This window comes from Saccostrea cucullata, unplaced genomic scaffold, assembly GCF_032062105.1.
Source record: "Saccostrea cucullata isolate Sc308-1 unplaced genomic scaffold, CSIRO_AGI_Scuc_v1 ctg9357, whole genome shotgun sequence".
Taxonomy (NCBI): Eukaryota; Metazoa; Mollusca; class Bivalvia; order Ostreida; family Ostreidae; genus Saccostrea; species Saccostrea cuccullata.
The window spans coordinates 1-25,880 of NW_026935246.1; the positions used below are offsets into that span (position 1 = coordinate 1).

The 25,880-nt window shown below is 32.9% G+C and overlaps 1 protein-coding gene across 1 annotated transcript; it reads right to left on the minus strand.

Moving 5' to 3' along the window:
• Positions 1-710: 710 nt before the first annotated feature.
• Positions 711-14,593, minus strand: LOC134242313 (receptor-type tyrosine-protein phosphatase epsilon-like). The gene is given in 24 exon segments (XM_062724391.1): positions 711-1,490; positions 1,835-1,970; positions 2,176-2,318; positions 2,585-2,710; positions 2,992-3,126; positions 3,430-3,503; positions 3,653-3,743; positions 4,122-4,268; positions 4,848-4,983; positions 5,469-5,611; positions 5,823-5,951; positions 6,258-6,355; positions 6,765-6,852; positions 8,732-9,024; positions 9,205-9,281; positions 9,671-9,783; positions 9,994-10,097; positions 10,840-10,977; positions 11,410-11,550; positions 12,414-12,551; positions 13,102-13,239; positions 13,333-13,587; positions 14,427-14,457; positions 14,459-14,593. Coding segments are annotated over 24 exon segments (3,099 nt in total). The 3' UTR covers positions 711-1,400.
• Between the last annotated feature and the right edge of the window lie 11,287 nt (positions 14,594-25,880).

Sequence of the window (25,880 nt, forward strand, 5' to 3'; positions counted from 1 at the left end):
CTCACTCCGCCATGGCATATGATCTCACCTCTGATTATATGGAGGTCCATGTTTACTCTGCTTCTGTTTTGTATTGTTTTATGGACTTTTGATTTAAAATTTTGTTCGTTATCTTCATATGTTTCATATGAATACGAAAAGGTGTGTTTTTTATGAGCCGTAATTTGTGCTCGTGGGAAATCCAATAGATTGTTGGAAGACCTGGTCTCCAAAATCAAAATATTGTCAATAAAAAACACGAGAATCATTTTAATATCAACTTCAGAGTTCGTGTATGTACAATCAGAATGTTACTTTTTAACAACCTAATTTTCAAATGACGAATGACAAGAAAAGTAAATTCATTGTGTTTTTAACACTTTTTCAGGGCTATGGGCCCCTGTTTGCTTAATGTTCATACATTGCAATTGTTTATTTAAGATTAAATGTCATCCGTTATCTTCCTATTTCACATATCGTAAAGTAAATACTCTTCTGGAACACGGAATGTCCCAACTTCAGAGGTTTGATGAATTGAAAAGGTCAATTTAGTTTGAAACAATTTCAGTCGTCATCAGTCAAATATGAAAGACTTCAGTCGTCCGATGTTTTTTTTTTTTTTTCTTTTTTGTTTTTTTTTTGGCAATCAAAGTAATATTATCACAAAAAATTAAAAATACCTTCTTCTTAACCTTGATTAACAGTAGCCTGTATTTTACTTTGGATATTTTAGATGTTAACAGGCAGATGATTGCAAACAGGAATGAAAACTCCAATGAGAAAATTTTAAATGAGCTTTCCTCTCAACTGAAATCAATAAATGAATACTTGCTGGTGTAATAATTCACTAAAATCTTGTGTTGTTTGACACTGCCTAAAGCACTAAACACTAATAAAAAACATTTTATAATGCTAATCAAAGAGCATATTATGTTACATAAAAAGGTTGTCACAAAGATTTAAGCAGTAATTTACTTATTTGAGAAGCTTATGATGCGAAAGTCCGTAAAAAAGTTTTTAACAAGAAAACATTTCATTCCGTTTAACATAATTGGAGTTAATGACCTCAATTTTTACTATAAAAATTTCCAGAGAGGATAATTAAGTTCGACCTGAAATAAAAATATCTGCGATATAAATTGGTCTGTGACCCAATACATAAACTTCAGTAAAATTCTTTAGATTTATTATGCTTTATTACATATGAGATAACTTTACTTAAATACTAGTATGATTCTCTCTTAAAATGTTTAAAACATATTTCATGTTTAATTTTCTAAACAACCTCCTTTATCTCGATCAACGTAAATAAAGTTATAAATAGGAAGAAAAGTATCCAGTATTTTTACACCCATACAAAAGGGCACAGTTTCTTCTTATTAATCGACATTTTGCTCTCAAATGTCTCTTTAAGGTCATTTTCACTCATTAGAGTAGATATTCTCTTCAGTTTGGTCCTGTTGTAACCGGATGTACTCCAACACAGCTGTATGGATCATTCTGTATTCCTCCTGTAAGACATAAAAGAATGTTTTTTATTTAGTTATGCTAACAAGACACTTAAATTTTCAAACACTCTCTGGTCATGCATATAAAATGTTGCTTTAAAGCTAATGACTTACTTTTCAAAATACGAGTATACGTAAATGTATAATTTCTTTTAAAAATACAAACAAATATAGCATATTTTGCAAGGAAATAGGACAAAAAAGACTTTTCATTTTGACAACTATACTTTGAAGATATAATAAGACATTGATATCATTTAGAATTATCTCCCTTATCAGAGTATCGGTGAACCTTAAAAAGATTATTTAGATTCATTGGCCATTAAGAAGAAACCTATATAACTTACCAGAGAGGAACATAACTCTGGACGTCTGATCTGAAGCTGTCGTACAGCAGAGAAAATGTCCACCTCACCATCTACAGACAACTGTTGTATTACGTTGTAAACAGCACAGAATACACCACATAGGACTGCGCCATCACTGTAATGAGGAAGATCATATTAGTTGTGATAAAAATCTTATGCTTATTGCTTTGAAAAACAAACGGGAATTCGAAATTTACAGAATGTCAGATTAATAAATAAGAAACAGGAACATTATCTCGGAAAAAGTGTTGCAACTGCAAGTGATGTATGTAAACGATTTTTACTTCCAACACACAAAAGTATATGAAAAAATATATAACCTGCTGATGACAGTAATAGGTCCCTGGGTTTCATTGTCCATTACAAAGGACACAAGCTTTACTAGATGTGATGTCCCATGATTCGTTGACAGCAAACTGAACTTAGGTTCGGAAACAGAAACCGTGTAGGCTTCATCACTTTGCTGTATTAAAAAACATTATGCTGAAATGGCATAGTTTTGGTAATGAATCCTTCATTACATGTAATTAGCTAACGGATACTAGTAGTCAAATAATGTTGTTCAATCATTTTCAAATATTGTTTTTAAAATCAAGATAATATAGTTTAAAAGAAATCTAAAGTACAAATAACATTCCGATCCAAAAGACAGGGAGATTTTTGTTTTGCTCTGAAATTAATGTATTTCAGTTGAATTCAATTTCTAAATTATCAATATATTAGACTCACTTCTTCTTGAAAGATTTGAATAGTAGAGCACTTTACACCATCGATATCTGAACTCTTCTTTTGACAATGAACGGTAAATGGGGCCACAATTTTAGATTCATCTGTACCTGGCATCCACTTTTTGCTCTAGAAACACAACCATTTAAAATATATTTTTGACCGTCTTTTTTTTTTTTCAAAAGAATTTTCCTTTATAAAAAAAAATTTTATTCTTTTCAATCACGTACAAAAAAATATTGATAATTTAAAGGAATTTTTAAAAAAATCAATCTACTTGAGGTAAAATTTACAAAAAGACACGTTTGTCTCTCAATTGTCACAAATAGTAATATCTAAAAATATACGAATTCATGTATAAATCCGAATATCTTTTCTTTAAATACGGATTCCCTAGCATAGAACTGTACCGATTCTACTTGAGGTAAAGGATCCATACAAACGACAACATCTGATTCGTGGTCAGTGAGCAGGCGCAGGAAATCTACAGCGTCCCCTGCTGGAGGATAGTGCGTCACAATGAAGGCTTTATTGTTCACATATGACTAAAAGGGAAGAAGAAACGTCATCTTTGGCAGGCAGATAAGAGATTGTAAAGATTGTTATATTTTTGGAAACAAAATAAACTTTGAATATGTTTATCAATAACAATTTTCCATGTGAAGTGTCCTTTTAACAACTTTCATTAGAGGACAAATTCGAGATTTGCCAATATAATGAATCAGAAATGATTGATTTGAAAATATTTTATTATATACTAATTGGTAAATGGGTTGGACAGCTGACATAGCCTGTGTGAGCCAACATTTAATGAAATAAATTTAAAATCTTCTACAAAACATACGTACGGAAAGTGTAACTGCGTTTATAAAACCTCCACGCTTCGGTACATTTGAAGACAGGAATAAACTGTACTTATCAACTGTAAAATACAAAAAAGTCAACATTGGATAAGAACACAAATTAATCCCACCATATGACACGCGTAAACAAAGAGTGTGCTATAATCTCAATAATATGCCATGCGTCAAGTGGAAAACCTTTGCAGAGCGGGTATAATAAGTGACATACGTGGAAGAATAGACGATCTTTTCCCATGCCCTGCCTGAATGGCAAGTTTATAATCTTCTTCTGTATAGGTGGGCCTGACTTTCAGCAGAGACTACAATTAAAGAAACGTGTGGTTTATGTTTTAATTTTTGTTTAATTTGATACAGCTTAAAAATTTCGAAGTACCTATAAAATGGAATTTTGCATTACTTTAAAGTTCTACAAACAAATCATGTGCCATCAAATTCGTTAGCAATTCTTTAAGCAACACACGCATGTGGGTAAAACCTGAGGGTTTGACATGGGTCGAAATTGTATTTTAACAGGTTATTGTAAATATAAACTTGCATAATCAAATTTTTATTTCATGTATATGTGAGGGTGTTGACATTTAGCAGAATTAATTCCAAAACAGTCATTCCTTAATTTTTATCATATTTGTTATTTCCTGAAAGTATCATTTCAAGTTCATTTTGATAGGTCAAATTACCTGAAACTCTCTCCTAAGATCACTCTGATTGGCTGGTTTATCACTCGTCATTGATTCCACTTTCCTTATAAAGTCTGATTTCTTAAGGACAGAGGAACACGCCTTAAACATGTGATTGAGAGCCAGAAATATGGTTATATATTGTTCCTGCAAAAAATGTTTTGGAAATAAACAAACTAAAAATCATTGTACAATCAAAAATAACATTCAACATGTACTTCATCTTTTGACATTTCAAGAAATTGAAGTTTACTTGAGTTGAGTAAAGCAGACAATCTGTATTGGACAACACGTATTAAGCAAATTATACTATTCCAAGGATTTTCAAATCATGAAACACATGGAGATAACAAATAGTATTCAAGAAGGATATGGAGATAACGAACAGTATTCAATATCAAAAGTCTATAAAAAGGAGCAGAACAAACTCGGACCTCCAAAACATCAGAGGTGATATCAAGTGCCATGGAGGAGTGAGCATCCCCTTCTGACCGGTCACACCCGCGGTGTGCTCCTTGTCATGATCGGGAAATAACGGAAAAATCCGTAGTCAAATCAGTGTATAAATAATGGACTAAAATGGGTATGAAAAACCTTATGGAACACATGATAGAAGGTCGAAAACGCATGCATATATATTTGCGTTTGGTACATATAAACATTTTTTAGTTTTATAATGTAAACATAATAAAGCACATGTAATTCAATTACTTTTACAATACGTACGTAAGTTTGGACCATATTCATCCTGTTTTCCCTCATTCTCTTGACGTACTCTGCGATGTTGATTTTCCTCTCTGTTTGACCTGTCTTATACAGGGCGTCTATAGCTAGGTATGTCCCAGTGCGACCTATCCCCGCACTACAAATAAAACATACCTCCTTATATTAAAGTCATAAATGCTAATCCAATTCAAAAATTTACAGTGTTGTTTTGTTATTTGTTTGCTTTATATTCCTGAAAGTTTTAGTAATGTTCGGATGGTATAGTGGAATGCTACATATTATGTCGTGTATTCACCAATTGCAATCATTGAGCAGGGTGTTAACTTTTTTTCACTGATACACTCGATCTCAATATTAATAGTCCTTTAAAAACAACCAAGGACTCGCAATGGTAATCATACTCATGGCATACAAATTAAAAGCTTATTTTTCGATTCTATGAGATGTGATAACTTTTCTCTAATCACCACAATTTTTCGTGTTTTTTTTAATAGATAATATTCTTTTTTCTTGAAAAATATATCTTGATAACAATTATGATACAATTGAAGGCAATCAAAACAATGCCCAGCTTCATTATAACCTGCAGATTCAAGAATTTCCAATGCTACAAAGCCATACCTGCAGTGAACTAATACTGGACAATGATTTTGTTTATTCCTTGTCCTTGTCACGTGATCATGGAATACTACAAGGCAGAGCGGTTCGGGTACGCCGTGATCCGGCCAGGCCGTGTAGTGGTACTGAGTTACAAAACTTGTCTTCTTTAACAGGAAAAAACAGATAAACATGAGAATATCAAAAGTGTTAGCTGTTTGTAAAACAATATTAAAACATACCTTTAACTTTTCTCTCAGACATTCCCTTAAAATTACAAATACATTTAAACTATCACAATTTTTCTGACAAGGTGCTAAATTTACAAATAGTGAAACTTTCAAATTTGTTTTTTGGGATAGTTTTTACAAGACTTACATTTTTATGAGTTACTTTTAATCTTCTGATTACATAAAATGCGTAGATCTTCTCTTCTTTATTACTTATAGAAAACTCCCCTGAGGAAAGAACCTTGTTCAGTTCTGGCCAATATTGCACACACTTAGTCTGGAGACAAAGCAAAGCGGGTCAATATATAAATGCAGCCTCCCTCCCCCCAAATATTATGTAAAAGAGAATATATTTATTAGCCTTCCGAAAATAGCAAAAATCATATACATATATGTATGTCATTTGAAGAGTTTGATACATTTTTTTTTATTTAGTAAATGCTAAAAATAAATCATGCTTCCAAGAAAAATAGATATCATTTCAATATTTTGATACTTTTTTTTTTCGAAGTTAGTAATTGCAATAAATATACCATGTTTCAAAGGCCTCAAAAATATTTTATTTCAGCATTAACACGAGTACCTTGTTTCCTTCTTTGAGGTTGGTCAGCATAACGATTTGTGACACGTTCTCCTGCCATATCATTGCCCAGAAGTCTGTCAGTGTGCTCTGTTTAGGACCTGTATAAAGAAAAGAGATAACGATAAATATCTATTAACGGCTTCGTGGCACCTGATCCCATCCCTGAAGTGTCGGAGGTCCAATTTTGCTCCTGATTTATGTTTTTTTTTAATACACCTTTGATCGTGAATATTGTTCGTTATTTCCGTACATTTCATCAAGTGCATTATGTTTACAATTAGCACTTTTAAGTAGCAAATGTTGTTATAGACAAATCCCTGTGATATTGATGTGTAACATTTCTGTGTACATCTTATATAATTAAAATATCCTTGTTCCAAAAGAAGTGAATCATTTTAAAAATAACACTTTTTGTACACTGTTCACATTCACTTGTTATGTCTTTTTAAAGCTTAAAAATGAAACAAGTCATATCACAAAATTTTATAAAAGAACAACTATATTCACTTTGAGATGCTATATATGAATTTCTTTCATCAAATTCCCTGAAAAATATTTTATTTTTTAAATTGAATACAGAAAAGGTGTGAATATTCTACGATGAAAAAATTGTAAGAAACATTTCTTTAAAATGGATTATTTAGTTGCTTATTAACTTGTCACGAGCCCATCTTATAAAAGTTGTTTGGTTGCCCTCTCAAAACCGACCGACTGAAAATGGCCCAACTGATCTCTTTTTTTTCATTCCAGGACACATTATTTTACTTTTCATTCCTAATATTCAAAATCAAAATATAAAAAATATTTAGTACAAAAAAAAAAAAAAATATTTTTCTGTTTTAACCTAGAAATCAATAATTTTACACTGAGTCGGGAAGGAGCAAGCAAACATTATTTTAAAGATGGCCCTCTATTTAATTTATAGGAGTACTCACATGAATGTAATTAGCATTAATGTAATCAGACTGGTGATTTTTCAACTTGACTCGAGAATGATCATCTGTAAAATTCAATCATTTATTTTTAACGATATTTTGAGGTCAAAAATATTATATCTTAAAATTTTACCTATTTACATACAAGTCCTTAATAAATATATTAAAAATTATATATAATCAAAGATTTTAAAAAAAAATAAAATATATTGAAAGTGTTTTTTTTGAGAGGCTATATACTCAATAATTTCTTTTTCAATTCGCCATGAAAAATTTTAATTTTTTTTTAAATGAAAAAGAATAAAAATTTTTACATGAAAATGTATTGCTAATGTATAAATTTTTTTTTAAAAAATGGATTAAATAATATTGAAAAATTGTTTTTAAACCCATATATAATATTTAATTCTTGCCCTCTCAAAAAATAAAAGATAAAAAACAAAATTTTTAAAATTTTTTTTCAAGTTTCTTTACACATTAAGTTTCATGTCTATACCTGACAAATTTATTAAAAAATTTTGAAAAATTCTATCATTTTTTATACAGCATCCCTATATAAATAATTTTACATGATTCGGTAAAGGATCAAGCAAGTTTTACATATAATTTTTAAGTTAAACTGATTTGCTTTAAAAATCAATGAATGTAATTAGCATTAATGTAAAGAATTAAAATTTTTTACTGAGTATAAATTACGTACTTTGGAAATGTCGATCTTAAATTATTTTTGAATGAATTTTCTGAAAAATTTCCCTGCCTGTACAACTACTCCTCTACCATATTTAAAAGATCCTCTGGGGTTATACCTGAAAAAATAAAAATTTCTATTTTAATTATTTCGTTGTTTTTTTTACTAAAAAGTTTTTTTTATCAAATTTCTTTTCCACTCGGCCAATTTTTCAATTTTAATTCTTCGGAGACGTAAAAAATATAAATCAATATATTGATTCTTCACAAAAAAAGAAATATCATATTTTAATTTTAATCATTTTTACAAGTGTAAAATTTCAGTAAAGAAAAATAATAAATGATTTTAGTATATAAACTTTGTACAAGGAAATGTTGTGTAAATCTTTGATACTTAGCTTTAGTAGGTTAAAACTTTATTCGCCACAATATTGAAGAGCCAAATTTTTAATTAACTTTTTGAAATCAAATTTAATATCAATTTAACACAATTAAGTTATTTATCATTTTGTATAATAAATATCTGTCCTGGATTTCTTGAACAAAAAATGTCCTACTTTGATTAAGGAAATACATATCTTCACTAAAATTACATTATAAGGTATGAAATAACTTTAGTATTTATATTACAATATAACAATTTAAAACTGATTTGCTTTGCAAGATATTTTGTAAAGTAACTTATAAAGAAATTATAAAGTAAAACTAAAATAAAATATAGTATTTTGTATAGCGATTTCTGCAATGTCATTTTAATAATGAGAAAAATAAAATAAAATTTATTTGTATGAAGAAGTGGTATTTGAGCCTCCGTTTGAGTTATTTAATCCTAAGCTATATATAGAGTCTTACAGCATACTCCCTCTTGAAGCCGTCATTGTCCTCTCTCTGTTTTTCCTTTATAACTGTATCCAGACGATCTATGGCAATGTCAGGAATGAGCTCTTCTTCATTGAGATACAGGTCTCCATAAGGATTTTCCTCGTGTACTTTTTCATCGATGTCGATATCGTCATTTTTATCGTTGTTCTTGTCTGATTTATTCGTTTTTATTTTGCCTTTTTGAACAGGTGGCTTCTGTTTATTTTCACTTTCCTCTTCTACGTTTGCATATATGTTGGTGAATTCCATATTGTTTGAGTTAGCTGTCATTAGAAAATAAAACTTCTCAGTATTTTGCAAAATTGGAAATGTTTTTCAAAAATATATTAAAACGTATTAACCACCTGAAGATTTGATAATTTATTTATACTCTGATCGACAAGAAATATAAGAGGTATTTATGCAAGCATTCTAAGATTGTCTGAGTCAGAAAATGATCTTACAGGCTTTATTCCTTATCATTTTCCTTTGATCTGATTTTTGTGAATATCCCCGTTTTCTATCTTTTTCAGCTCTTATTCTGAAAAAGAGATCATTTTACCCGAAATAAATGTAAAAACATATATTATCTAAATTTTGTTATGTATGTAACGTATTTAAATCTAAATTCCAAAATACTATATTTAACTAAAGTGATAACTTTGACACTTTGCTTTACTAAAGTGATAACTTTAAGAAACTTTGATTCACTATTATGATAACTATAAAAACTTATTTACTAAAGCGATCACTATTAAAACTTTGATTTAGGGAAAATTGGGAAAGATTCTATTGCTTTTTGAAAATCTTTTTTCATGGTTAGTTTTGAGTTCTTTTTCAGTCTTTAACGAATAATATTATGAGCATACAAGATATTGAAAACTATTACATATACAGGAAATTAATCTAACAAAATCGGTTTTAACAAACCTTTTTATCACAAGAAAAATGACAATAGTGATGATGATAATGAAGAGAGCAGAGAAAATTCCAGCTATGACCGGAAGTGTTGACGAAGATTTGTCATCAGGTTGTCCCAGAAACTACAAGAAAAATGAACTGTATCAATAACATTCCGTCCTTTTTACACATATAAAACAAGTGTATAATGAGAAATCATATTTTTTTTATTCTAAGTCGATTTTCTTTAACTAGGGTTTTCCATATATAACACCAAACACAACCATTCACATTGACTTGAGATCACACCCTTAAAACATGTTTATCCTATTTGTTTCCATTTTTACCCATACCTTTGATTGATAGCATCTTCCCGTCTCAGGTACACACGTTTCATTGACACAGTTTGTACTGCAGTTTTGAAGACAGTTCTGTCCCCATCGTCCGTCGTCACATGCTGGATAATGATAATAAATAAACAATATATTTGAAACATATGTAATCAATCACTTTCCATATTTTATATTTCAATGATTTTATTAATCTATAAAATATCATTATGTTAGTATGTCAAATCCTTTAGAAGCAACTTTTTTTTTCCAAAGAAAATCCTATGTGTGTGTGTGTGTGGGGGGCTCACTTATTCCACTTCTTTCAGTAGCGAATTTGTTACTCAAACACTTAATTACCCCTATAACCAAAGCGGGGGGGGGGCAACAAGACTTTCAATGACTTTTTTATAGTGTACAAAACTTACGCGTATATAAATAAATGTCGATCCGGGTCCCCATACACCCCTCCCCCCATGCTACGTGCCTTTAGCTTTTTATAACGGTATCTTAGTTTACTGTGTTTACAGGTAGCTATACATATGATCTTTCTCAAACTCCGCCTGTTTTGTTAACATGACCCTCTACTTACAATCAATGTTTCAAACTGTTTATATTATTTAAAATTTTTGAGTCCGTCGGATGTGACGTTAAATGGTGCCCGTGTCAAGGATAACAACCCTCACTGGCACGTAAAAGATCGTTTCTCTGGTTTTCGAAAAAAGAGTAGGCTCATTGGGGGCCGCCAGAGAAACCGAAAAGTTTTTTAAATGATCATACTCACTAAATTTAAAATATGGCTGAAATATTGCCGACTTGGCGTTAAACAATAATAATCATCAACCAACAATCAATGTATTATATACTTACTATTTATACAGAGATCCCCGAGGTATCCCGGAGAGCAACCATTCAGACACGTGCCGTTGATGTGATGACACTGCTGATCCCCCGTACACTGACCACAGCTCTGACTACAGTTTACACCGTACAGGCCTCCATCACACTCTTTATAAAGAAAATTTACATCAAACATGTATAACACAAGATTTCTTTGTTATGGGAATATTTTCTTCCCCTTCCAAAATGTAACATTCAAAGTGGAAATTCCATGCTACCTCATGAAATATAACAACAAATAAATACAAAAGAATTGTTATAGGAGTTTAAGGACAAACAATCCGTTCCTGAATAATATATATATATTATTTTTGACATTAAAGTATTGGTGTTGCCTATATAATCCTTTTGGAAAAATATTAAGTTGTAATTTTTAAAAAGACAATTAGAATCAAGTTTAGAAATCACAAGGTAATTATGATTTAAATATTTAAATATATTAGGAATTAATTTTTAAAAAAAGATATCTGAAGAGAGTATCATCTGATCTTAAAACTTTATAATTATTTTAAGAGCATATATTTGTTCCTTATAATTTACCCTTCTGGCAGTTAGGAAGCTTCCATCCGATTTGACAGCCGCCGTAACATTCACCGTTAAATCTGTTACACTGGTCTTGACGTAAGCAATTCTCGCTACATCTTTCTCTGCAGTCTTTACCGTATCGTCCAGGTAGACACTCTGTTGAAGTAAAATAAAGTTTTTAACATACCATATAACCTTGAAATTCTTTTATTAAAGGGAGTCTACCACACAAAAAATGGGGCGGGGGGTTGCTTCCGAATTTTAGATATACACTATATGAATCTAACTGAAAATATCTCAATAGGTTTATTCCTTTATCAAGACTACTTAGATAAGGTGAGTAATGTCTGATTTATTTTGAAATGAATATGAATATGTATTTGAAGTCACATAATTTAAATCAAAAATGAACATTTAGCTACAACATTTGTTTCTATTTCGCTCTGAAAAAAAATCTTGTTTTTTTGTGAGATTAAATAATTCTAGATTTACTTCAGAATGAATTGAAGACCTGTTAAAAATATATTTAAAAATATATTTAATTTACAGTTCTATGTTTTTCATCTTCATTCAATAGTTTATATAGGTGAATTCAAGAACAAAACATTTGGAATACATTGATATTGTTTTCAAAAAATCTTTCGATGTGCCGGCTATTAAAAGAATACTGCCTTGTTTTTAGGTGGACTGTCTTTTTGGAAGTAAAGGTTTTATACAATTTATATCATAAATGATTCACACGTGGATAATTTACATGCACATTATTTTTAGCAACAATACAAAAAAATGTAGTCTTAAATCCAAATAAGGCAATTCATTGGCTTTAAAATTTTCTTACTCTTTAAACAGATTTCTTAAGGTTCAAAATCAGGATTTTCAAAGAAGATGCCTTAAAATATGCTGGTCTGAAGGCTTTAACTCTTAACATTACAGTTAACATAAGTTTGTATACATTTACAACTAATGAAAAACAAATGGGAAAAAATCATTTTTCGTAAAATATCAATGACAAGCCTCACCAGTCTGACATTTATCGCCCTCCACTCCTACGTCACATCCGTTCAGACACGTGCCGTTGACATGGTAACAGGTCACCCCGTCACTACAGTTACCACATGGAAAGGAACACTCCAGACCGTATCTCTGATTGTCACATACTGAGAAGGACACAAAAACAACCAAGGATGATATACAATTTTATTTTTATAAATAAAATGTAAATAAAAAACACAAAAAATGCAAAAGGTTTTTCAAAAGATAATCTCATTATCAAAAATCAAAACTGACGATGGGTATGCGGTTTTATGCTGCGTAACTTAAAATATTGATAATTTTTGTTTGTTTTTTTTCCTAACATTTTAGTGTCTTTAATTTAATAGGTGCTTTTATCACTAAAAAGTTATTACATGTATTGTCTAGTTTTAAAATCTTGTGTTTGGCCAGGTAACACTATGTTTTGGCTGACAGTGGTAAATTTTGACGTTGTCTTTGTTAATGGAGAGTGTGCAAAAATTATTCTTTTTTTTTTTTGAAATGTGCACCTTTGTTTTCGACATAGGAATATACCCTACTTTGTTTAAATTTAAGTTCAGACATTCCAAAGGCAAAAATTGGCATTGTTTAAACAAGTCTTACAAGAACAAATGGGACCTTTATATCCCCGTTCACACATAAGAACACAATAGATTTATATGCTTATTCGCTGACCTTGATTACACTTTGGTCCTTGATACCCCGGTATACAACCCAGACATTCTCCTGTTGTGATGATACATCTTCGTTCCTGACAGTTCTCTGAACATTGCTGATCACAGTTCACTCCATAGAAGGTTGGATTAGAACATCCTGTAGAGAACAATAATATATACACTGCTAGCAAATACAGCTTTCCATTGGAATTATATCAGATAAATGGAAATTAGCTTATACAGTGCTCACCAATAACTTCCAATTCACATAGTTCGTTATATGCATATGTAGAATAGTAACTTGGATATGTAACACCCTGTCTTCCTCGTTCGTTGTAGTATATAACATAACGTCCATGTACAGGACAGCTAATTGTCTGGTTCTCTGTCGGTGTACCGTTCACTTGTTGTAACTCATGGAAACAAAGATGGCCGTCCTCCCTTCTTGTGGTATTAGAAACGTACACAAAAAATCCAGCAAAGCGATCATAATAAGCACCAGGACCTAGGAACAATAGAAAATATGCTACACAATTCTGATAGTTTTATCCATAGGTAATTTACAAAGTAATCCAAAAGATTTTTTTAAAGAGGTATGTAAAAGGTTGACAACTTTTTTTTATAACTAGTAAATATATGAAAAACAACGTTATTGAGGATTTGAGAGTTATCTTTTTTCGGGTTTATCAACTATTCACGAACTAATCACGGATTCTTCCTATCATAAACTGTCTTTAAATTAATTTCAACTTGTAATTGCTTAGCAAAAATAATACTATAACGTTGACACGACAACAAAAAAGTTTTTTAAATCAGTTAGACGGAGACACATTAAAATGATATTGTGAACCTTTATCACTTCATTTTCTTTTTTGTTGGAAATATTGTTAAAAGGAGATATTCTGCATCTTATTGCATTTGTTCCCAACGTTATATGAAAACAAGAAACGGCGTTGATTGAACATGTGTACTGAATTATTTTTTATTCAAAGTATCTTCGAGTATTCCACAAAATATGTTGTCCTATTTGGAAAAAAAACTCTTTAGATAAAGTGCATGTCCTCCTAAGGAGACTACGGACCCCACGATCCGCTGTAATGTCCATATACCGAATACCGTCGCTGCTTCAGTTTCTATTGGCTTGTACAAAAGAAGCTGGTTAGTTTGCAATTAACAGGTAAAGTACAAAGCTGGTTAGTACTTAATATTTAAACATTTTTTTTCTAAAGTCGCCATGAAATTATAAACAGCGATTCTTATTACATGTATAACATAAATCGGGTAGTTTGTACTTCCCCGGTATGTGGTTAATAAACAAACTAAAATGTTTTTTGTTCTATCTACTCGGTGTATTATCCGTTCTGTAGAAGATGTTGAATGTGACTGATGCTGACTACACTCCCTAAATTTACTCCCCACTCAGCTGTTGACTGACCAGGACCACTGATATTCAAGCACTGTCCTGAATCCACTTTGATCTCGCTGAGTAATTCAAGTTTCTGCCTTCGCATGCAATTCAACTATTTAAAAAATAAACCTTGTCTTTGTACAAGTTTTGCAATTTAGCTGAGTTTAGCTTAATGCTAAATTGTCTGCAGAAAAAAGTTTTCTTATATTTAATAAATATTATATATTTCCATCAGAAAAAAATATTTGAGTTTTGAAAAAGTTCTGTTTACTTTAAATCTACATGTATAGCAATTTCTTTTCTTTTTTAAAAGTGTTTTCCTCTAAGTTTTAGATTTACAATTAAGGATATTTGAATTTTAAAAATAGATTTTACACAAATATCACACAACAGTTAATTTAAGTGTAGCTTTTTAGCATATATATAGTATAACAATCAGAATTAAATATAAATTTTCACAAAAAACTTGATTATTCCCTATCTAATAATGCTATTTAGTCAGATACATATTTTAAAGTAGAAACTAGGAAATATCAATTTTCATCTAAATTATCGTCATATTAAAAAAATTTATTTAATATTATTACTTCAAAAATTCTTGACAAAAATGACAAGCGACAATGACATGTGTGATCATATAAACAGATGAAGTGAAATACACACAAGGAGGAAATTAAGATGTACGCTGTTCAAAGAAATGTACATTAATTTTCTTAAGCTTCTTAGGGACAAACGCAGTGATTTATATGTTTGAAGTCTTACCATAAGTTTCTGTGCAAACCACAAGCATAAATAACAGGGCGAGGACGCGAGCCATTTTCAGCTGTCTCCTCCTCTGAAAAATAATACAACTACAAACTTTAATAGCTTTACGATCATTTACATACTTGAATAAATCTACAAAGGTTTCCCTTTGATGACATTTGTAAACCGAGGTGGAGAGCTTAATTATTAGTTCTCGTATCACAATAATAATGATAACAGTGGTCAAACCCTTCAACACGCGAAGAAATTAAAAATAATGCTTCACTTCCGGGCTTATGTAAAAAAACTTTTGCAATGCAATATTATTCTACAACTCCATTTGTTCCTGTGTATTGCTCTTTTTCTCTGCGTATTTCAATTCAAACATACAGATCTCGATATGAAATGACCGTTTATAACCAACTAAGCTGGGGAAAAGAAAAAAAAATACATGAATTATTTGGAATCTGGTATCAAACCTTGTCTGAATAAATTTGAAAAAAAAATCGTATATTGCTGCCAAATAAACAACTATCTCATTTTAATGGCAATATCCTGATAACGAGATAACGACATGATATGCTCTTTAATTACCCTAAGGAATACAAACATTGTATTTATCCCATAACCTTGTGAGAATTAACAAATGAATAAAACTGATTCAGTTTAAAAAAAAATATACTTTATACCGAAAGGTCATGTACAGTAAATACTGTAAGCAGATAAATATAACATGTATATCTAAATTGTCACGTTTATGACGATTTTTAAACTCATTGTATATCAAACTCTATGTTATCTTAAGATTGGGGTAAAGCACTTCAAAAGGCACTTAGCCAAACTGTCATCGAATGAACCTAAGTGTTTTAGGATGTATAGAGGATAAACATCTTCCGTGTTAGGTTTAATGGGAGCTCCTTCATCTATCTTATCTCATCATAATAATGTAATAAAACACTTCTCATTAATTGCACTTATTCAACCATTAATGTACATATTAATGAATATTTTTAAACATCTTGAATACTTTTCTCAAAATCTCTGTATGTTTGTCTTTTCTGCACGTTATCTCTGTGCATGGATTTCATACATGGTCGTTGAGTAATTGTCATCTCCTAATTCAATAAGGGTATATTGATATACTAGTATCTGGATTCCCATTAATAAATTTAAAAAAGCTTTATCAAATATCTCCATCCTTTCTTTGTACCGACACCAAATCCCGAACTATCGAGTTTTAATGTTCTTCATGTTTTTAACAATGATGTATTAAGAGAAGAACAAGTCAAACCTTTTTTTATCTCACAGCTGACATGTGAATATAAAAACATAAATCACATCAATAAATCATTTTATCTAAGAAAGTACAGCAATCATAGATCCCTCAACACACACACAAAGTGAATTTCAGTGTTATACACTGTGTGCTTATAGGAGTGAAAAACAAACAAGTTTTACTAACTAAAAATAAAATTATTTCTAAACATTTTATAATCTGTTTTCTTTTAATTTTTAACTCTCATTTCTGAATTATAATATAAGTAGCTAGGTTTTAATAAGCTGATTATGTTTTAGCTCAGGAAAAAAACATTACCTTTTTAATAATTCCGGGTAAAAGCATGAGAATTCATTTACCAAGTTCAAATTCCGGTCATTTACTAATCCGTCGTGCAGTAGTGTCACCCTTAATGTGGGATAAGGAAGTGACGTCATACAAAGGATAAGTCTAGAGACAGGCTGAATAAAAAGGGAAGTTAATCCCTACGAGTTTATATGTAAATAAATTTATAACTTTCTTATCTTCGTGTCAAGATAAAGTTTAAAAACAGCTTAGAGTTGTATATGTGTGTTTAGATTATTTGACAAATATTTATTTACTTAATATATTTTAATTCGTTGGTTAGGGAAACACTCCGGTGCGATTATTTCAAAATTAAGCCGTCGAAGGATTTTTTAGGGTACTGATAGGGTGTGCCTTTATGAACTGATTATCAAAAATAAAGGAGTTTTATGGCTAAGGCTTGTGTTATTATTTTTTGTTGAACTCTTCTTTTTACTTTAGAGTTGAATGTTTATACTTTTGAACGTAAAAATTACTTAAAACAGCGACTTTGAATTCTGTTTAAAAAGTCACACTTTGCACAAAAGGTATATTGAAAGTTACTGTTTAATTTGAATTTTTAATGTACTTGCATCAGCTATATTCAAGCTATGGTTATAATATCTTAGACACAAAAAATGAAAACTAAAGTGAATATTTAATTGAACCTTGTTACTTACTGCAATTTGTTTATGTCTTGCTTGTAAAAAGATTAATCATATTACATATATATTTACATATAAACACTCTTAACTGGTAAATAACAAAAATATTAATAAATGTATGTTTCAAAAATATTATTGTGAAATTTTCTATGTGTATTCCAATTTTAATTTCAATGCACGAGTTAGAAACAACATCTATATAAATTTGACGTCTTTAATTTATAGGGATTTTTTTTTTTTGCTGGAGTTCGGCGTACACGATCGAGTTCGTTTTACTAATCCATGTTTTAATGCGCTTCACATGGAAAGGTAGCATGCATTTTTAGCTCTTAAAGAATTCAAAAACAATCAAAATCCTGCTTTACTTACATGTATGCGTTACAAAAAACCTACTTAAGGATTTCGTTAGACACTTTTTTAACACAGTTGCCTGTCGACAATCTGTGACATCACTCTTTTTTTTTTACCTCAGTCTGATATTTAGAAAGTACACCTCTACTACTGTAAAGTATTACACATCGGTTGGAAGTCAATGTGTCAGAAAATATCTGATTTTTAATATAATTGATTAAGTTAATAAGAAAATAAAAGTGTATAAATACCTTACGTGCTACGAGTCAGCTATAGACCTAACAGAAATAAAGTTCCGGCCACTTGTAAAACAAGAGGCCCAGGGGCCACATCGCTCACCTGAGCAAATCAGCTAGGAAAAGTTTACTGAAGGGGGGGGGATGGGTGGGGGCTTGAATTTAATACTACTTGAGAATGCCTTCATATTAATACAGCATATCACTTTGCTGTTCTTGATAAAAAGATTTTTTTAAAACATTTCCTTCCTATATATATAACTTCATAAAAATTTGAATTTAATTCCCCATTGTTTCCCTCCCTACCCCAAAGGGCCATGATTTGAATGAATTTAAATCAGGATTTGAACAAACTTAATTCTACACTTCCCGAAAATGCTTCTATATAAATACTAGTATCACTAATCATGGCAATGCTATTCTTGAGAAAAAGAGTTTTTTAAATATGTATTTTAGTGTAAAACTTGGATCTCCCATTGTGACCCCACTCTATCCCTGGGGGTTATAATTTGAACAAACTATAATCTAAACTACCTGAGAATGATTCCATATAAATATCAATAATGATGGCTTTGAAGTACTTGAGAAGACGATTTTTAAAGATTTCCCTATCTACCAGGTAGTCCTATGTAAAACTTTGATCTGCAATTTTGGCCCCATCCTACCTCTGGGGGTCATGACTTGATCAAGCTTGAATCTACACTACCTTGAGGATGATTTCACATGAGTTTCATTTTTCCTGGCCCAGTGGTTCTTGAGAAGAAGATTTTTAAAGATTTTCCCTATATATTCGTATGTAAAACTTTGATCGGCCATTGTGGCCCCACCCTACCCCCGGGGGTCATGATTTGAGCAAACTTGAATCTACACTGCCTGAGGATGCTTCCACATGAGTTTCATCTTTCCTGGCCCATTGGTTCTGGAGAAGAAGATTTTTAAATATTTTCCCTATATATTCCTATGTTAAACTTTGATGGGGCATTGTGGCCCCACCCTACCCCCGGGGGTCATGATTTGAACAAACTTGAAACTAGACTACCTGAGGATGCTTCCACGTGAGTTTCATCTTTCCTGGCACAGTGGTTCTTGAGAAGAAGATTTTTAAAGATTTTCCCTATATATTCCTATGTAAAACTTTGATCGGCCATTGTGGCCTCACCCTACCCCCAGGGGTCATGATTTGAACAAACTTGAATCTACACTGCCTGAGGATGCTTCCACATGAGTTTCGTCTTTCCATACCCAGTGCTTTTTGAGAAGAAGATTTTTAGCTCACCTGAGCCGAAGGCTCAAGTGAGCTTTTCTGATCACATTTTGTCCGTCGTCCGTCCGTCTGTCTGTCCTTCCGTCTGTCCGACTGTCTGTCCGTCTGTAAACTTTTCACATTTTCGACTTCTTCTCAAGAACCACTGGGCCAATTTTGACCAAACTTGGTACAAAGCATCCTTGGGTGAAGGGGAATTTAAATTGTTAAAATAAAGGGCCAAGTCCCCTCACAAGGGGAGATAATCAAGAAAAGACAAAAATAGGGTGGGGTCATTAAAAAATCTTCTTCTCGAGAACCACTGGGCCAGAAAAGCTGAAACTTATATGGAAGCATCCTGGTATAGTGTAGATTCTAAATTGTTCAAATCATGACCCCCAGGGGAAGGGCGGGGCCACAACGGGGAATCAAAGTTTTACATAGAAATATATAGGAAAAATCTTTGAAAATCTTCTTCTCAAGAACCACTGGGCCAGAAAAGCTGAAACTTATGTGGAAGGATTCTGGGGTAGTGTAGATTCTAAATTGTTCAAATCATGACCCCCAGGAGAAGGTCGGGGCCACAATGGGGAATCAAAGTTTTACATAGAAATATATAGGAAAAATCTTTGAAAATCTTTTTCTCAAGAACCACTAGGCCAGAAAAGCTGAAACGTATGTGGAAGCATCCTGGGGTAGTGTAGATTCTAAGTTGTTCAAATCATGACCCCCGGGGGAAGGGCGGGGCCACAATGGGAATCAAAGTTTTACATAGAAATATATAGGAAAAATCTTTGAAAATCTTCTTCTCAAGAACTACTGGGCCAGAAAAGCTGAAACTTATGTGGAAGCATTCTGGGGTAGTGTAAATTCTAAATTGTTCAAATCATGACCCCCGGGGGGAAGGGCGGGGCCACAATGGGGAATCAAAGTTTTATATAGAAATATATAGGAAAAATCTTTGAAAATCTTCTTCTCAAGAACCACTTGGCCAGAAAAGCTGAAACTTATGTGGAAGCATGTTAGGGTAATTTAGATTTTAAATTGTTCAAATCATGACCTCTGGGGGAAGGGCGGGGCCACAATGGGGAATCAAAGTTTTACATAGAAATATATAGGAAAAATCTTTGAAAATCTTCTTTTCATGAACCACTGGGCCAGAAAAGCTGAAACTTATTTTGAAGCATCCTGGAGTAGTGTAGATTCTAAATTGTTCAAATCATGACCCCCGGGGGAAGGGTGGGGCCACAATGGGGAATCAAAGTTTTACATAGAAATATATAGGGAAAATCTTTGAAAATCTTCTTCTCAAGAACCACTGGGCCAGAAAAGCTGAAACTTACGTGGAAGCATTATGGGGTAGTGTAGATTCTAAATTGTTCAAATCATGACCCCCGGGGGAAGGGTGGGGCTACAATGGGGAATCAAAGTTTTACATAGAAATATATTGGAAAAATCTTTGAAAATCTTCTTCTCAAGAACCACTGGGCCAGAAAAGCTGAAACTTATGTGGAAGCATCCTGGGGTAGTATAGATTCTAAATTGTTCAAATCCTGACCCCCGGGGGAAGGGCGGGGAAACAATGGGGAATCAAAGTTTTACATAGAAATATATAGGAAAAATCTTTGAAAATCTTCTTCTTCTTAAGAACCACTGGGCCAGAAAAGCTGAAACTTATGTAGAAGGATCCTTGGGTAGTGTAGATTTCAAAATGTCTAAATTATGATCAGTGGGGTAGGATGGGGATGCATTATGTATTACAAGGAGGAAATCTGGTAAAGAACAGAATGGTCAAAGCTTCTCAGGTGAGCGATGTGGCCCATGGGCCTCTTGTTAAATAATGCCATTAATTTTTCATTTATTCATTATTATCTCCCCTTGGAAGAGGGCATGGCCCTTCATTTGAACAAACTTGAATGCCCTTTACATAAGGATAGTTTGTGTTAAGTTTAGTTGAAATTGGCCCAGTGGTTCCTGAGGAGAAGATGAAAATGTGAAAAGTTTAGGACGACGACAACAACGCCGACAACGACTACAACGCCGACAGACAACGGACAAATTTTGATCAGAAAAGCTCACTTGAGCCTTCGGCTCAGGAGAGCTAAAAACTCAAATGCAAGAACACGGAATGTGGAAGTGACCTCTAGATCCGAATAAAGAGAAGAAAAAAATCTTTGTGCTGCTTCACTAAATATAAAAATTGTAAAAAAAAATAAATAAATAAATAAATAAATTTTACGAGGAAACGCAAAAAAGAGAACAATCAGAAAAATCAAACATGAGGCCATCCTTAAAAAATCGTTTGTTTGGAATTGCCGCCTGATGGGTTTCAGACACAGGAGGGAGGGAAATTCGACATTTATTTATTTAAATTGAAGATAAATTTTAAATTTTTGATAATAATGTCAGTAAACAGTCAATACATTTTCTGATTTGTAAAAAAAGTATCTATACAATCAACTAAAAACCTAATTTTACATAGATCTGACACTATATGTCAGTGTTTTGTATGGTGTATGTGATATAATTATGTAATGGGCCAAAAAAATTGATTAAATAAAAAAATCTCCCTACTTTTGGTCAATAAAATATTTTCCGGCGGGGGCATTTCAATGCGGCGGGAGGCAATACCAAACAAACTATAATTTTATTTTGGCCTGAGGCTGTTTTTTTTTTTTTTTTTTTTTTTTGCCGTTTTGCTTTTCCTTATAAAATTCACCTGGCTTGGAATTTTGTAAATTTTTCTTTGTTAAAGCACGAAGACGGACGAAAACGGATAGCAATAGGTCACCTGAGTGACTCAGTTGACCTTAAAAGTTTATATAGTTTTGAAGAACAAGGGTAACCAACCAATGCAAACTACGTAGACACCTCATATGTAATAATGCAATTATATATTTAATAATTTTATTTTATGCTAATTAAATTGGTAATCAATGGATTTTTTTACAGTGTTGAATTAAAGAGGCATGACAGTTTGCTTGAAATACATGTACATTGTATGTATGTCAAATACTTTTTTATGGTACATGTAAGTAATAACAACTACATGTACCATGGTTTTATAATATAATATTTTAATACATTTAACCACAAGCCCGATGTCTTCTATATTGAGTTCACTTTGAAATACATACTAGTGGAAAAATGAAAAATGTTTCAGTTGTAAGTCTGTTCGTTCAATAGGATTGTTTTATCACGTAATCACAGACTGCATTGAAATGATGAAAAATTTTAAAGTAACGGTAACGGAAGTGATATGAAACCAGGGGAGGTAATAACTGATACACAGATCTAGCAGCCATAATGTTTGTTTACACGAGGTAAGATCGAGCTACTGTTTAAAGTTAAAAGTACATTTATTAAATCTGGAATTTCCCATGAATCCCAAGAACTGGAAATGAGGGGATTGTATGGATACAGATGATTCAGCTGGTTGTCAAGGGGGTGTGTTCCCATACCAAACCAGGTAATTAAGAAAAAATTTGCGTTCCTTTTTTGAAATCAACCAATGAGTGATTAGAATACAAACAAAATTAAATTACTGATGTATGCAGATGATACTGTTTTTATATCTGACTCAGCTGAGGGTTTTTAAAGAATGTTGGATGCATTATATACATACACCACGGAGTGGAATCTAACTGTCAATGTTGAAAAAACAAAAATATTAATTTTTTGCAATAGTCGTAAAATAATTGAAAATGAACGTTGGATATACAACGGTTGCAATGTTGAAGTTGTTAATCAGTTTTACTATCTAGGAATGTTTAATTATAATGGAAAATTTACTGAAACACAGAAAAAAATTTCATGTCAAGGTAAACAAGAGACCCATGGGCCACATCGCTCACCTGAGTAACTTGGGTGATGCAGTTCTTACCAGATTCCCCCTCTTGCTATACCTATCATGCCCCACTACCCCCTTCCCTTTTTTGATTTAAAAACTTTAGAATCTACACTACCCCAGAATGCTTCCATATAAGATTCAGCTTTCCTGGCCCAGTGGTTCTTAAGAATAAGATTTTTAAAGATTTGTTCTTTATATTTCTCTGTAAAATTTGGGTTCCTTATTGTGGCCCCGCCCTACCCCCGGGGGTCATGATTTTAACAATTTAATATCTACACTACCCCAGGATGTTTCCACGTAAGTTTCAGCTTTCCTGGCCCAGTGGTTCTTGAGAAGAAGATTTTTAAAGATTTTCCCTATATATTCGTATGTAAAACTTTGATCGGCCATTGTGGCCCCACCCTACCCCCGGGGGTCATGATTTGAGCAAACTTGAATCTACACTGCCTGAGGATGCTTCCACATGAGTTTCATCTTTCCTGGCCCATTGGTTCTCGAGAAGAAGATTTTTAAATATTTTCCCTATATATTCCTATGTTAAACTTTGATGGGGCATTGTGGCCCCACCCTACCCCCGGGGGTCATGATTTGAACAAACTTGAAACTAGACTACCTGAGGATGCTTCCACGTGAGTTTCATCTTTCCTGGCACAGTGGTTCTTGAGAAGAAGATTTTTAAAGATTTTCCCTATATATTCCTATGTAAAACTTTGATCGGCCATTGTGGCCTCACCCTACCCCCAGGGGTCATGATTTGAACAAACTTGAATCTACACTGCCTGAGGATGCTTCCACATGAGTTTCGTCTTTCCATACCCAGTGCTTTTTGAGAAGAAGATTTTTAGCTCACCTGAGCCGAAGGCTCAAGTGAGCTTTTCTGATCACATTTTGTCCGTCGTCCGTCCGTCTGTCTGTCCTTCCGTCTGTCCGACTGTCTGTCCGTCTGTAAACTTTTCACATTTTCGACTTCTTCTCAAGAACCACTGGGCCAATTTTGACCAAACTTGGTACAAAGCATCCTTGGGTGAAGGGGAATTTAAATTGTTAAAATAAAGGGCCAAGTCCCCTCACAAGGGGAGATAATCAAGAAAAGACAAAAATAGGGTGGGGTCATTAAAAAATCTTCTTCTCGAGAACCACTGGGCCAGAAAAGCTGAAACTTATATGGAAGCATCCTGGTATAGTGTAGATTCTAAATTGTTCAAATCATGACCCCCAGGGGAAGGGCGGGGCCACAACGGGGAATCAAAGTTTTACATAGAAATATATAGGAAAAATCTTTGAAAATCTTCTTCTCAAGAACCACTGGGCCAGAAAAGCTGAAACTTATGTGGAAGGATTCTGGGGTAGTGTAGATTCTAAATTGTTCAAATCATGACCCCCAGGAGAAGGTCGGGGCCACAATGGGGAATCAAAGTTTTACATAGAAATATATAGGAAAAATCTTTGAAAATCTTTTTCTCAAGAACCACTAGGCCAGAAAAGCTGAAACGTATGTGGAAGCATCCTGGGGTAGTGTAGATTCTAAATTGTTCAAATCATGACCCCCGGGGGAAGGGCGGGGCCACAATGGGAATCAAAGTTTTACATAGAAATATATAGGAAAAATCTTTGAAAATCTTCTTCTCAAGAACTACTGGGCCAGAAAAGCTGAAACTTATGTGGAAGCATTCTGGGGTAGTGTAAATTCTAAATTGTTCAAATCATGACCCCCGGGGGGAAGGGCGGGGCCACAATGGGGAATCAAAGTTTTATATAGAAATATATAGGAAAAATCTTTGAAAATCTTCTTCTCAAGAACCACTTGGCCAGAAAAGCTGAAACTTATGTGGAAGCATGTTAGGGTAATTTAGATTTTAAATTGTTCAAATCATGACCTCTGGGGGAAGGGCGGGGCCACAATGGGGAATCAAAGTTTTACATAGAAATATATAGGGAAAATCTTTGAAAATCTTCTTTTCATGAACCACTGGGCCAGAAAAGCTGAAACTTATTTTGAAGCATCCTGGAGTAGTGTAGATTCTAAATTGTTCAAATCATGACCCCCGGGGGAAGGGTGGGGCCACAATGGGGAATCAAAGTTTTACATAGAAATATATAGGGAAAATCTTTGAAAATCTTCTTCTCAAGAACCACTGGGCCAGAAAAGCTGAAACTTACGTGGAAGCATTATGGGGTAGTGTAGATTCTAAATTGTTCAAATCATGACCCCCGGGGGAAGGGTGGGGCTACAATGGGGAATCAAAGTTTTACATAGAAATATATTGGAAAAATCTTTGAAAATCTTCTTCTCAAGAACCACTGGGCCAGAAAAGCTGAAACTTATGTGGAAGCATCCTGGGGTAGTATAGATTCTAAATTGTTCAAATCCTGACCCCCGGGGGAAGGGCGGGGAAACAATGGGGAATCAAAGTTTTACATAGAAATATATAGGAAAAATCTTTGAAAATCTTCTTCTTCTTAAGAACCACTGGGCCAGAAAAGCTGAAACTTATGTAGAAGGATCCTTGGGTAGTGTAGATTTCAAAATGTCTAAATTATGATCAGTGGGGTAGGATGGGGATGCATTATGTATTACAAGGAGGAAATCTGGTAAAGAACAGAATGGTCAAAGCTTCTCAGGTGAGCGATGTGGCCCATGGGCCTCTTGTTAAATAATGCCATTAATTTTTCATTTATTCATTATTATCTCCCCTTGGAA